We start from the raw sequence: 14,711 nt of genomic DNA on the forward strand, positions 1-14,711 counted from the left end.
CAAAGCAGCCATTCACACAGGGGTCCCAAGAAACGCCATTGTACAAATGAGGAAACAGATCCAGAGCGGTGAAGTCGGCCAGAAACAAAACAGGGAATAGAAGTCCGGTGTCTCTGTGCTGCTATCACAGTACTGACCTTTCTTCTTCACTGTCCCACCTCAGGGCTCCCGTTCTTACAGAGTTAATGGGCCCTGAGACCTGATTCACATCTTACATTACCATTGCACATTGAAGGAGTTAGACGAAAAGAAATATTGAGTATCTGATGCAATCCATGGTAAAGGGGCCTGGTACAAAACACAGCGTGTGCTCACGTAATTACAGACTATCGTAATGGAGACACAGAGAATGGCATCTCTCTACCTTGGTGTCTCATTGATGAGGTGTTTTAGAGCAACCCACAACAGCAGTGATAAATATCAGACTAATCAAACCACAAAGACCTGCATCCCTAAGCCAAAACAGCAGAAGTATCTGTCCCAATATTGAGTGCAAGCTATAGCAGCCGCTGACCTCACCTAAAAAGCCAGATAGCCAATGAGAGAAGTGACTCAGACTCATTACAGCAAACCAGCTTATTTCCCTTTCACAGGCACTGAACAAACTACGGTAGGACGATCTGAACCCTTTTGACAGAAGAGAATTTAGTGACAACTTTTCCCAGGATCTCTTTGACCTCTCTGTTCCTCAGGCTCTATATGAGGAGGTTGACCATCGGAGTCAGGACTGTGTAGAAAACGGAGAACACTTTGTTCAGGTCTCTCAGTGTATCAGTTTTTGGTAGCATGTAGACAATCATTATGGTCCCATAGAAAATTGACACCACGATAAGATGAGAGGAGCAGGTGGAAAAGGCCTTTTGCCACCCAGTGGTGGAAGGCATTCACAGAATGGTGGTGAGGATACAGATGTGTGTTGCCAGCCTTCATAGAAATGGCGACAGAGTGCATATAGCAGCCAGCATGGTAGTGACAAGCTCCATCATACGTGTGTCACTGCAGGAGAGTTTTATTACTGGGATGAAGTCACAGAAGAAATGGTCAATTTCATTAGGGCCGCATAAAGTTAATGTCAGCAGCCAGAGAATGACTTATCCAAGTGCCAACTGCTAGCTGGAGGCAGGACCTGCTATTCATAAGGGCTTCATAATGCTGTGGTTTGCATATCGCTAAATACCAATCATAGGACATCACTGCTAGGAAAGAACACTCTGCAACTGCCAGGAAACCAAAGAAATAATATTGTGTGAGGCAGCCGCTAACAGAAATGGTCCTGTCCCCAGTCAGGAGACTGGCCAGCATCTCAACCCTCCTGCCCAGGGTGTAGCCGGTCTCCAAGCAGGACAATTCGCCAGGAAGAAGTACATGGGGGCGTGAAGTTGCTGATCAGCCACAACTAGCGGAACGATGAGGACGTTCCCAGCCATGGTCACAATGTAGATGATGAGAAGCAGCAGGAAGAGAAAAATCAATGAGGAGTTCTTGTGGCACCTTAGAGACTAACACATTTATTTGGATATAAACTTTTGTGGGCTAAAACCCACTTCATCAGATGCATGGAGTGGAAAATACAGTAGGAAGAAATATATAGAGAGTACATAAAAAGATGGGGGTTGCCTTACAAATTCTAATGGGACAATTCAATTAAGTGGGCTATTATCAGCAGGAGGAAAAATCACTTTTGTAAGGGTAATCAGGGTGACCAATTTCGAACAGTTGACAAGAAGGTGTGAGTAACAGTGGTGGTGGGGGGACAGAAGAACCCCTTCCGTCGCTGTAGTAAGTGTCTACACAACAGCAGCACAGCTACAGCGGAGCAATTCCAGTGTAGACGTGGCCTTAGAACGATTCTGCAGCCTGGCAGTTCAGCATCAACCTCCACTGGATGAAAGCCACTGCCCCAGTTTGTGTTCTCGAGCCAGTGTCTGGGCTGGTAGCCAGAAGGCGATGGGGGCATTTGAATATAAATTCTTTTAAATTCATAGGTTTCAGAGTAACAGCCGTGTTAGTCTGTCTTCGCAAAAAGAAAAGGAGGACTTGTGGCACCTTAGAGACTAACCAATTTCCAAAACCCAAAACCCTGAGAGACCTGAGACCTGAGCAAAGTGTTCTCTGTCTGCTACACAATTCAGACTCCCATGGCCAATCCCTTCATGTACAGCCTGAGAAACAAAGATGAAGGAAACCCTGAGAAAAATGGTCAGTAAGCGTGCAGATCAGTGGTTCTCAACCTTTTCGGGCTCCGGACCCATTTGTAAATGTTTATAGCCTGTCGCAACCCAGTAAACAGGCTGCGGGGGAGGCCCTGGGGTGGTTTTGGCTGGGTCCTGCCCCCCAGGGGAGTTGGGGCGAGAACTGGGCAGGGCCCAAACTGGCAGCTCCTGCGCTGCAGGGCTGGCTGGGCTGGGCTGGGCTCTCCGCTCTGGGCATTGCCACCTCCGGGGTTGCAGCGCCGCTCAGGTTTGCCCCCCCGACTGGACCAAATTTGTGTGTGTGGAGGTGTGACCTGGCTCATGGGGGTGCAGTGCCACTCACTCGGATTTGGCCTACCCGGACTCCTGCCATCATGATGGCTGGGCCAAACCTGAGTGGTGCTGGGACCCCAGAGCAGAGCTGATACTAGGCGTTAGCAGACTAAGCAATCGCTTAGGGCCCTGAGCAGCTCAAGGGGGCCCCCTATTAGTTATTAGTATGTGTGCTGTGGGGGGGTCCCCCCAAATATTCCTGCTTAGGGCCCCCAATGGGCTGGCACCACCTCTGCCCCAGAGCTTGCAGTGCCTGGAGCAGGGGGACGAGCCCAGCCAGCCCTGTGGGACAGGAGCTGCCATGCCACCTTTGAAACATTCTGGTGACAATTTCTGGTCTCGGCCCACAGGTTGAGAAACCCTGGTCCAGATTGTCTGAGAATTCAGAAATCTCACTTTAAAAAATAAAGACGAAATGGTGACGAGCGGAGCTGCTTTGCTGTTTGATACTCAGACGCTGTGTAGCCCTTTCTTCTCGCTCAGTCTTTGGTCACGTGCGCTTATAACATTTACGGATATGCAAAGATTTAAACAGGTAAGAGGAGTCCGTACTGGGATCATTACAGTCAGAATCAACTTGAACTGTAGTTTACCTGCTGAATTTGGATAATGATATTTTGGTGAATTGTAGCCAGAGCTCTCCTGGTATAAGGAATCTTTGCGTTGCTGTAACTGCCAGGTATAAGGGCTTGTGCCAGTGTAATTATATTGGTTAAAAAAAAATCACACCCCTAATAGACAAAGTTATACTGGTATGAAATCTAGGACAAACTAGAAGAAGGTTGGTGGGCAGAGCTCTCCCTGAAAGTCTTCCGACCTCAGACATGGCTTTTACCAGCCAAAAAGTGATTTTGCTTGTCGAGCTTATACAGATGGGTTCCCTGAAAGAAATAAGCTGTATTAGTAAGAGCACATTTTTTGGTTGGTATACCCAGGTCTACGCTAGGGATTTTGCTGGGGAAGAAGTGTCATTAAAAAGCCTAACCAACATTACTGTACTGGGAAACGTTTCTGTTTAGACCTGGCCAGAGACACAACTGTATTATACAGTGGGGCTACTGGGCAGCAGCAGAGGGTAATGAAAGGAGAAAGGACCATTTTACTCTGGAAATACCCCTAGAGGACAGGAGATAAGGAAGAGGGGACAGGCTGTTATACAGTGTAATGACTGCTAGAGGAGAGTGGAAGATAAGGACAATGGAAAGGGGCAGCTGCACTCTACATTTGCTGCCACTGGGTGGCAGCAGAGAATAAGGACCCCCCTGTGTTGTGTTACTGGCATCCACTGAGAGCCAAGAGAAAAGGACACCTACAGAAAAGCGTTCTCAGCCGCGGTGCTGTGGCTGCTAGATAGCCAGGCAGCACCAACGATAAAGACAATATACTGTGCACTAGGTGGCGGCACAGGGTAAGGGATACACATGGGGGAGTCTATTGTGGAAAATATAGATCGCGAGCGAGACATAAGAAGCCAGCAGTGAGAGCCAGGAGGATTCTGTAGAGGATAAACAGGAGGAAAAGATCAACTATATTTCAGCTTCGAAGAATTAGATTTTTCTTGGTAAATGTTGATTTCACCCAACACAAACTGATGAAAAAAATTTCCATTGATGACCATTGAAATTTACAGATCGGCAAAGAACGAAAAATGCTGCTTGAGAACTTAGAGTTTGATTTAAGGATATTTGCTTGGTATATTTTGACACGGGATGTTAAAAATTTGTATTTTAACAGTTTAAAGCTTTAACTTTTTGAATCTCAACAAGTACTGTACTTAAATAACTATTGACTGACCCACCCACGGTCTGATCCCCCATAATTTTCTGCAACTGAAAATGTATTTAAGTATTTTTTTATTTTTATGGATTAAATCAATATTATCCATTGAAACAAATAAAAACTGATTTCTGCCAAGCCTAGCGATAGGTGCCCTTTTCTCTTGCATTACTCTCAGCTCTCACCTCGTCCCAGTAGCAGAGATGCCCCACTCCTTTGGGACACTGCTTTGCCATCTTAGGTCCATTAGACGCTGTAGCAGCATAAATAGTATAAAAGTTGCAATGTGGCTACCTAGTGACTGTTACACAATGCAGCTACTTAGCGAAGGAATGTCAATCCGGAGCCCTCTCAGGGAGTCATTATTCAACATATCAACATTTTCACTGCTTTCTCAACACCCATCAGCCTGTGCCATGCCATTGAAACCTGGGGCCTGAGCTATAAAGCACCTGGGACAAGGAGCACACAGCATCCTTACCCCTCTGTGCATTCCTCCACCCAGGGTCCTCATCTCACAAGTGGTTCCCAAGTTCACAATCTGGGAGTTCCCACAAATATCCCAGTGTGCAGCACTACACTCAGCCTGTATCCAACGCAATCTACGAGAGTGGGGAGCAAATGTTCTGTGCATCCCCTCTCCCAGAGAGCTCAGGTAGACAATCACCCAGATAGAGTCACTCATGGCCCACAGGGAGAGCATGGAGACATTTCTTCAGTGAATGGTAAATTTGCCAAAAAAAAAAAAAAAAAAATGCATTTTTCAGGGCAGTGAAACTATTCAGGAATTCAGGTTGAATTTGGTGAAGAGCTTTCGGGAGAAAAAATTGGGAATGTCTTGAAATGTTTTAAATTCGCACTGAAAAAATTTCATTCAACTTGAATAGAATTTTTTCAGCCGTTCATTTCAGTGAGAGACTCATTTTGGTTAAAAACAAAAAAACTTACTAATATGATCAGTTTTGCTGTGACACTTCCTGTAATACCCAGTGCTGTGAAGCACCTTGCCACCGCCTGCCCTCAGTGTGAGGAAGACTTGTTTGTACCTACCAGGGGGTCAGCTCCCCAACTCCACCAGCCCTGGGCGACACAAGCACTCCTCTCCAGGCCTCTGCAGGCCCTGCTGTTACTTTACAGTTCGCGTTGGGCACATACCAATGCTCAAGGCCTCAGAGCATCCCCCTGGAGTGACCAGCCCCTGGTCCACTGGACACTTGCCATATTCACAGATCTGCTGCTTCCAAAGAACCAGAAAACCTTAGCTTAACCATTCCATCTCGGATCACTGCTCTGCTTAACACACAGCACTTACATATGTTTCTAGTGAAAACAAATAGAAGTTTATTTAGCAAAGCTTAGAGATTCCAGTAGTAGCAAGTACTGGAAACAAATGGTTACCTATAACAAAATAAAATCATAACATGTATTCTAGAGCCCAAACTTAGTTAACAAGATACATGTGTCTTGTAGAGTATTGCTCCCCCAAAATCCTTGCTGTGCTTTATAGCCAGGCTAGTGGTGACCCTCCTTTCATAAGACAAACACTATTAACTTGTCTCCTAGGTGAAGGACTCTCAACACCCCCTGCTGTTTTGTTTCTCTCCGATTTTGCAATCTCTTAACTTGCACCAGGCTCATTCTGTGAATAGGCCTCCATGGTGAGGCCTACAATATACAAATGGCCAGACAGGGAGAAAAGCATCCTGTTATCTCAGGAGGTATAAAACTATAGGGTTAGAAGGGACCACAGGGGTCATCTAGTCTAACCCCCTGCCAAGATGCAGGATTTGTTTTGTCTAAACTATTCAAGACAGCTGGCTCTCCAGCCTCCTTTTGAAAACCTCCAGTAAAGGAGCTTCCACAACCTCCCTAGGCGTCTGTTCCGTTGTCCCACTGTTCTTACAGTTAGGAAGTATTTCTGGAGGTGTGTCACCTCCTGGTGACCTCGCTCAACCCCAAGATGGTATTTTCAGTATAGATACATAATCCTTGTGAAATGTTTGGCTCAATAATTCTTAAGGAGTTATGACAATCCGTGTGATATTGGCTCTCAGTACAGAGCTCACATGCCACCCTCTGGTGAGCTCTTGTGCAGATATCCAACCCAGGAGATCCCTATGAAACTATGCACACTCTGTGCCCTTGGCCAGTTGGCAGAGGTTCCGGTCTCATATGGGCCACCAAGCAGTAAACGTAATGATTCCCTCCGCTCTCATCAGAGAGGTTAAAGACCAGGAGTAAAATTTTCAGAAGTGCCCAAGAGCCAGATTTTCATAGAATCATAGAATATCAGGGTTGGAAGGGACCTTAGCAGATCATCTAGTCCAACCGCCTGCTCAAAGCAGGACCAATCCCCGATCAAATCATCCCAGCCAAGGCTTTGTCAAGCCTGACCTTAAAAACTTCTAAGGAAGGAGATTCCACCACCTCCCTAGGTAACGCATTCCAGTGTTTCAGCACCCTCCTAGTGAAAAAGATTTTCCTAATATCCAACCTAAACCTTCCCCACTGCAACTTGAGACCATTACTCCTTGTTCTGTCATCTGCTACCACTGAGAACAGTCTAGGTCCATCCTCCTTGGAACCCCCTTTCAGGTAGTTGAAAGCAGCTATCAAATCCCCCCTCATTCTTCTCTTCCGTAGACTAAACAATCCCAGTTCCCTCAGCCTTTCCTCATAACTCATGTGTTCCAGCCCCCTAATCATTTTTGTTGCTCTCCGCTGGACTCTTTCCAATTTTTCCACAACCTTCTTGTAGTGTGGGGCCCAAATCTGGACACACTACTCCAGATGAGGCCTCACCAATGTCGAATAGAGGGGAACGATCACGTCCCTCGATCTGCTGGCAATGCCCCTACTTATACAGCCCAAAATGCCATTGGCCTTCTTGGCAACAAGCGCACACTGTTGACTCATATCCAGCTTCTCGTCCACTGTCACCCCTAGGTCCTTTTCTGAAGAACTGCTGCCTATCCATTTGGTCCTTAGTCTGTAGCGGTGCATGGGATTCTTCCGTCCTAAGTGCAGGACTCTGCACTTGTCCCTGTTGAACCTCATCAGATTTCTTTTGGCCCAATGCTCCAATTTGTCTAGGTCCCTCTGTATCCTGGCCCTACCCTCCAGTGTATCTACCTCTCCTCCCAGTTTAGTGTCATCTGCAAACTTGCAGAGGGTGCAATCCATGCCATCCTCGAGATCATTTATGAAGATATTGAACAAAACCTGACCCAGGACCGACCCTTGGGGCACTCCACTTAATACCAGCTGCCAACTAGACATGGAGCCATTCATCACTACCCGTTGAGCCCGACAATCTAGCCAACTTTCTACCCACCTTATAGTCCATTCATCCAACCCATACTTCTTTAACTTGCTGACAAGAATACTGTGGGAGACAGTGTCAAAAGCTTTGCTAAAGTCAAGGAACACATCCACTGCTTTTCCTTCATCCACAGAACCAGTTATCTTGTCATAGAAGGCAATTACATTAGTCAGGCATGACTTGCCCTTGGTGAATCCATGCTGACTGTTCCTGATCACTTTCCTCTCCTCTAAGTGCTTCAGAATTCATTCCTTGAGGACCTGCTCCATGATTTTTCCAGGGACTGAGGTGAGGCTGACTGGCCTGTAGTACCCCAGATCCTCCTCCTTCCCTTTTTTAAAGATGGGCATAACATTAGCCTTCTTCCAGTCGTCCGGGACTTCCCCTGATCGCCATGGCTCTGCAATCACATCCGCCAACTCCTTTAGCACTCTCGGATGCAACGCATCCGGCCCCATGGACTTGTGCACGTCCAGCTTTTCTAAATAGTCCCGAACCACCTCTTTCTCCACAGAGGGCTGGTCACCTCTTCTCCATGCTGTGCTGCCCAGTGCAGTAGTCTGGGAGCTGACCTTATTCGTGAAGACAGAGGCAAAAAAAGCATTGAGTACATTAGCTTCTTCCACTTCCTCTATCACTAGGTTGCCTCCCTCATTCAGTAAGGGGCCCACACTTTCCTTGACTTTCTTCTTCTTGCTAACATACCTGAAGAAACCCTTCTTGTTACTCTTAACATCTCCTGCTAGCTGCAACTCCAGGTGTGATTTCGCCTTCCTGATTTCACTCCTACATGCCCAAGCAATATTTTTATAAACTTCCCTGGTCATTTGTCCAATCTTCCACTTCTTGTAAGATTCTTTTTTGTGCTTAGGATCCGCAAGGATTTCTCTGATACATTTTAAAATGTATTTAGACGCCAATAGGACTTCCAGCAGCATCTTGGGGCCTAAACCCATTTTTGGCATGTTCTGCACCTGGATGCTTTCAAAAATCCCACTAGGCACCTCAATACCTTTAAGGACATCTGGCCTCAAGCGACCTTGGCAACACAGGAACACAAATCTCATCGAGAGGCCAGGGGCCGAAGAGCATCCGTCACTTCGGAAGTTGGGTTTTCAGAGCTAGGTCCACAAAGGGACTCAGGTGCCTAGGGCCAGCATTTAGGCACCACTGAGAGCCTCAAAACCCCGGCTCAGCTGACACCTGATGTCATAGGTGGCTAAATCTCTGCCACTAAAGGCCTGTAGGAGCCAGTCTCTGCCAGTGAACATACGCAAGGCCCCCTCAGTCTAGGCACTCGTCTCAGACCTCACCCCCACAGGAGCCTCAAGCTAGACGTGGCCCTGCCTGTCTCACCCGCAGGGCTCCATCCGGTAGGCATGCTCCCAACAAGCCTATCCCCAACCAAAGTGGCTGGGGAGCATGAAGCCTCCATTATAGCCCTGATCCCAGTGGCTAGGGCATTCAGCCAGGACATGGGGGAGACAGGTCCAATTCCCTCCCCCCCCCCAAAGAGGAGCCATTTAAACTTGGGTTTCCTTCTTCTTGGGTGAGTTCCCCGTGCACTGGCATGGAGGGCAATCAGGTCTGGGGCTCCCTCAGAGTCTCCTGAGGACATTGTTCCACTATGTAAAACTAATTAAACATGCAAAACATGCATTGGGCCAGAGGAGGACTCTGCCGTCCAGTGGCTAGGACACTCGCCTGGGGTGGGGGAACCCACAGTCATATCCCTGCTCTGTATTAGTAGGGGGGACTGAACCTGGGTCTCCAACAGCCTGGTGAGTTCACCCCTCCCCCCTTGGGGTTCCCAGCTGAAAATCCCAAGAAGAGGCAGTGTCGAACTCCATGGGAGAGATGGGGCTTAGGCAACACTCTAAATGATTTTTCCTCTTGGCTAGGTGAGGCAGCTCTTTGCTCCGCATGCTGATCTCTGGGGATCCCTTTCTTAGCTGCCTACTTCTCCCCATGCACCGTATAGGGAGCCTGGCTGCGAACTCAGGGCTGAGGTTCCCACTGGCTGGCATGGCACTAAAACTTGCTCATTGCAACATCTAAGTCCCTTCGTAGATCTAGCCCTAAGTTATTTTAGTGTATGGTATTAATCGAGATATCTACCCACATTCAGCAAGTAAAATACAGCTCAGTTTTATTCCAACAGTCCTGGTATTGATTCCTCTTATACTTTCAAAACTTTGCACATCCTCAAAATGTTATAAGCGCATATCACCAAAAATGTAGTGAGAAATAAGGTCCACATAGCATGAGTATTACACCATCTTGCCTTAAGGGATTAAAGTTTCTGAATTCTCATAAAATCTAGACACTTACTGACAGTTTTTTCAGGGCTTCCTTGACCTCGTGGTTAATCAGGCTGTATATGAAGGGATTGGCCATAGGAGTCAGAATTGCGTAGCAGATGAAGAACACTTTGTTCAGGTCTCTCCAGTGTGTTGGTTTTTGGTAGCAGGTACACAGTGATTAGGGTCCCACAGAAAATGGCCACCACAATGAGGTGAGAGGAGCAGGTAGAAAATGCCTTTTGCCTCCCGGCGGTGGAAGGGATTCTCAGGATGGTGAAGATGATACACACGTGGGACATCACGGTTAATACAAATGGAGGCAGAGTGAATATAGCAGCCAGGATGGTAATGACAAGCTCTATCTGGTTGGTGCCATTGCAGCAGAGATTTAACATTTCTGTGGATTCACAGCAGAAATGATCGATTTTATTGGGGCCAGAGAAAGTTAATTGTAACATAAGAACTATTACTATGATACCAGCCAGAAATCCATTTATCCAAGACCCAGCTGCTAACGACAAGCAGAACCTGGTATTCATGAGGGCCGCATAATGGAGCGGTTTGCATATCGCCGAGTACCGATCATATGACATCACTGCTAGCAGATAGCATTCTGCAGCAGCAAAGAAACTAACAAAATAAAATTGTGTCATACAACCACTAACAGAAATGGTATTGTCCCCTGTCAGGAAACTGGCCAGTACCCTGGGCAGGAGGGTGGAGGTGTAGCAGGTCTCCAAGCAGGACAAGTTCCTCAGGAAGAAGTACATGGGGGTGTGAAAGCGCCGATCAGCCACAACTAGCGCAACAATGAGGATGTTCCCGGCCAAGGTCACAATGCAGATCACTCGAAACAGCAGGAAGAGTAGGGCCAGCAGTTCAGGAAGATCCCTGAATCCCAGGAGGACGAATTCTGTGATGGACGTTTGATTCCTCCCTTCTGTGTTTGCCATGGGGTGTATCTAGGAAGGATAAAAAGTGAGGAAGAGAAAAATACGTCTTGGAGATGATTGGCAAAAACATACTTAAGCTTTAACCCAGCAAAGAAGAAGTTGGGGGGGAAGGAAGCCCCCTGGTTTGATAATGGAGTTGCAGGAACAGAGCTGGCTGGCATGTTGACTCTTTGGATATATTATCGTAAGTTTTATGCAGCAGATTTAACAAAATAGCAACATCTCTCGAATTGGACCAGGAACCCAGTTGCTATGTTGAAGGGTCTGAGAGCCCACCATAATGGGCAGCCATTTAGACACACATAGTTTGATTCACATCATCTCATATCTCTTCTCATGACAAAGTTTGTCCAAATGTGGGATACCATTACTGAGACAGTCTTCATATTTTTGTATAAGCCAAATCAATCAATCAATAAATCTAGTGTTGGACATCAAACTAGAGGATCTAATGGTCTTTTGTGGCTTTCCAATCTATAAATCTATGAATGTACCTCTGTGATTCTTTCACATTGTTACACAGTTCCAAAATATCAAAAATTCCCAACAGGTAGAGCCAGATTTACTACCTTTAGCAAATATTAATAAGAGTTGAAAACCTTTTCCATTATATAAGTTGTGGAACCTGAAAATGTTGTTAAATTCTGCTGGGAATTCTCTCCCTGTAACATGAATTCTTGGACTATTAAGGCTGAGACTTCGATAGTACTCTATAGGAGTTAGGCACCCGCTCCTCTTGACGAGTTGGGCACCTAAATCCATTAAGGCACTTAGAAAATTCCAACCAATATTGGTAGGAAAGTTAAAACTTTTATTTCACTGATTTTTCTATTCTCTCTCTCTCTCCTTAAGTATTCAGCTGTATATCCATCTCTCTATCTCCCATGTATATAGAATGGGTGCCGTGTGCCTGCAGGCTACAGCGTCCCTGTTTCACCATCCGTATTTATCTCCAGCAGCTACAACTGGCTTTGTCCCCTGCTATGGAATCCTCTCTGGGACCTTGTGACCAGTGTGAACCTCTAGTGACTCAAGATGGCCTCTTCAAAAACAGGTGTGCCTGGTTGGTTCACAGAAACATACCTAGCAGAGGGAAACAGGGTTAAAACAATAAAATCCTATGCACACATTGTCTGATTTCACGCACCATTTCAGTCTCTTGCTGAAGTTCTCAGAATCCTCATCGCAGTCGTCCAGGAGGCTCCAGTCTTCACTGGAAATGTTTTCCTTCAGGGTTGCCTCGTCAAAAGCTACCGGTTGGTGCCTTCTGTTCGCCGTACACAGTGCCTTTTTCTCCACCTTCACAGTGAACGTGAGTCTGGCTCTCAGCAGGCGATGTCCGCTTCCGGTGTTGAACGATGGCACTACTGAAATATCCTGCAGGAAGCGTCATCTATCGATCAGGAAGTAATCGATTTCATTCTTTGTCTTCGCATTTCGTGCGATCCGGGTCCATCTTCTGTTGGCCTTCTTTTGGAACCAGGTGTTACCAATGAACATTCTCCTCGTCTCTGCCAATTTATCTAGTCGTTCTCGCACGTTTCATTCTCCGATACCTATGAACTTTTCATCCTCTCTCCCTCTTCCAACCTTGGCGTTAAAATCTCCCATCGCAATCCTTTATGTGGAACTCTGAGTGAGGGTTTCCTCCAGCTCCTGATAGAATCCTTCCATATCCTCATCTTCGCATGCACTTGTGGGAGCGTAGATCTGGATAACTTTGAGGGTATTGTTTCGGTTCAGTAGGAGGTAAAGCACCCCAATACGTGATGACTTCAAATGGCATGAGACGATTTGTCTATCTAAACACTGCCTTTCCTTGCCAGTTTAAGCAGGTTTCACTTAACCCAGGTACCCCCAAAAAACAATGAGGCAGGTTGCCCCCTGCAACCCCGGCCTCTCGGATAGTCTGACACCCCAATCAGAATCTCTCCCCACTTATTCATAGATTCCAAGGCCAGAAGGGTCCCTGGGATCATCTAGACTGCATCGCTGTGAAACACAGGCCGTAAGACTTCCCTGAATTAATTCCTGTTTGAACTAGAGCAGATGCTTCAGAAAAAACATCCAATCCTGATTTTAAAATTTCCACTGATGGGAAACCCACCATGACTCTTTGGTAAATTGTTCCAGTGGTTAATTACCCTCCCTGATAAAAACTGTGCCTTATTTCTCGTATGAATTTGTCTAGCTTCAACTTCCAGCTCTTAACCCTTGTTATACCTTTCTCTGCTAGATTGATGAGCCCACCCTTATCACATTTCTGGTCCCCATATGGTTACTTACAGACTGTGATCAGTTCGCCCCTTAACCTGCTCCTTGTTAAACTGAACTGATTGAACTCCTTGAGTCTTCCAGTCCTTTAACCGTCCTCATGGCTCTTCGCTGAACCCTTTGTGAATTGTGGGCACCACAACTGGACGCAGGATTCCAGCAGTGGTCGCACCAGTGCCAAATACAGAGGTAAAATAGCCTCTCTGCTCCAGATCACCCTGTTTATATGTCCAAGCATCACAGTAACCCTTTGAGCCACAGGCTGTTTTTTTATCCACTCTGAAGTCCCTTAGTTCAGGGTTCCTGCCCAAAGGTCCCCTGGGGGTTCGAGAAGGGCGTCTGAACCTGACTACACTGGTTCATGCAGTGTCATAGCTGAAAGCTTGTCTCTCTCACCAACGGAAGTTGGTCCAATAAGAGATATTACCTCACCCACCTGTATCTCTCATACACTGCTTCATGCATTTCTCCCACGGGGCTTTTCCTTTGAGCATCAGACCACTGAGGTCTGTCTACAGCTACCATGAGGCAGTGCTTGCAGAATTTAACCCTTATTTATTTATTTAACCCAGACCACAGCCACCCAAAGTAACTGTGCGTATCAGCAGGACTTGGACCCGGGCCTGTAAGGTTAACGGGTAAGTAATATCCCCACACTGCAACCTGGCAGTGCCTGTAGCTGACTCATTGCCTGTGGCCCATAATCTGCAGTGGTTGTACGCCACCGTAAATTCCATCCTGCATGATCGGACTGAAAGTGCTCTTGGCTCCTTGACCCTATATTTGCCCATGGGGCGCACCAAGAAGTGTCCAGACAACAATGTGTATCCCAGCCAGCTGCCATGACCACCCGGCTTCTCTGTGTCTGAGGTCCTGGTACTGACCTCGACTCTGACTTTGATTCTGACTCCTGATCGACCCCTAGAAACACAAGTGGGATGCTGAAACCTGGTTTTGACCTTGTCCCAATTCCTGATTCTGTCTCCGGCTCTGACCCTCGGCTTGACTCTTGACCCTGATACTGACTCTGACCCCTGGCTTCAGTTCCGGGATCTCCAGCTCCTACCACTTGTCCTACCTACCTTTGCCCAGCATCCTGACACAGACTATGTATCGTAAAAATGAATACAGACACTGCCCACATTCTTCACAGAAGGTGAATCTTAAATTGCTCATGCTTAATTACTCAAGCACTTTAATACCCTGGTTCGGAAGGTGATATATAAATGCAAAGCAGCAGCAGTTTGGAATTGGGTGCTCACCTCTATTCGTAGGACAGCTCTCACTTCAGTCGATAAACTCATTTCTCAGAGTTTGAGACCAGGTGGGTGAGGTAATACCTTTTATTGGATTCAGAGTAACAGCCGTGTTAGTCTGTATTCGCAAAAAGGAAAGGAGTAGCTCACGAAAGCTAATGCTCAAATAAATTGGTTAGTCTCTAAGGTGCCACAAGTACTCCTTTCCTTTTATTGGACCAACTTCTGCTGGCGAGAGACATGTTTTCGACACACAGAGCTCTTCAGGGTTTGGCAGACAGGACTCCAGGTCCACTGAGGTT

At 46.7% G+C, this 14,711-nt stretch overlaps 1 protein-coding gene across 1 annotated transcript; it reads right to left on the minus strand.

Annotated features, from left to right (window-relative positions):
* Window positions 1–9,988: 9,988 nt before the first annotated feature.
* LOC144274235 (olfactory receptor 10A7-like) lies at window positions 9,989–10,879 on the minus strand. The gene has a single exon (XM_077832886.1). It carries the CDS (start codon window positions 10,877–10,879, stop codon window positions 9,989–9,991), a length of 891 nt encoding a protein of 296 aa, XP_077689012.1.
* Between the last annotated feature and the right edge of the window lie 3,832 nt (window positions 10,880–14,711).

The sequence above is a fragment of the Eretmochelys imbricata genome, chromosome 14, assembly GCF_965152235.1.
Source record: "Eretmochelys imbricata isolate rEreImb1 chromosome 14, rEreImb1.hap1, whole genome shotgun sequence".
NCBI classification, from domain to species: domain Eukaryota; kingdom Metazoa; phylum Chordata; order Testudines; family Cheloniidae; genus Eretmochelys; species Eretmochelys imbricata.

Excerpts from the sequence above, each read along its gene's own strand:
- LOC144274235 (XM_077832886.1), bottom strand. The coding sequence starts at position 10,879 with ATGGCAAACACAGAAGGGAGGAATCAAACGTCCATCACAGAATTCGTC.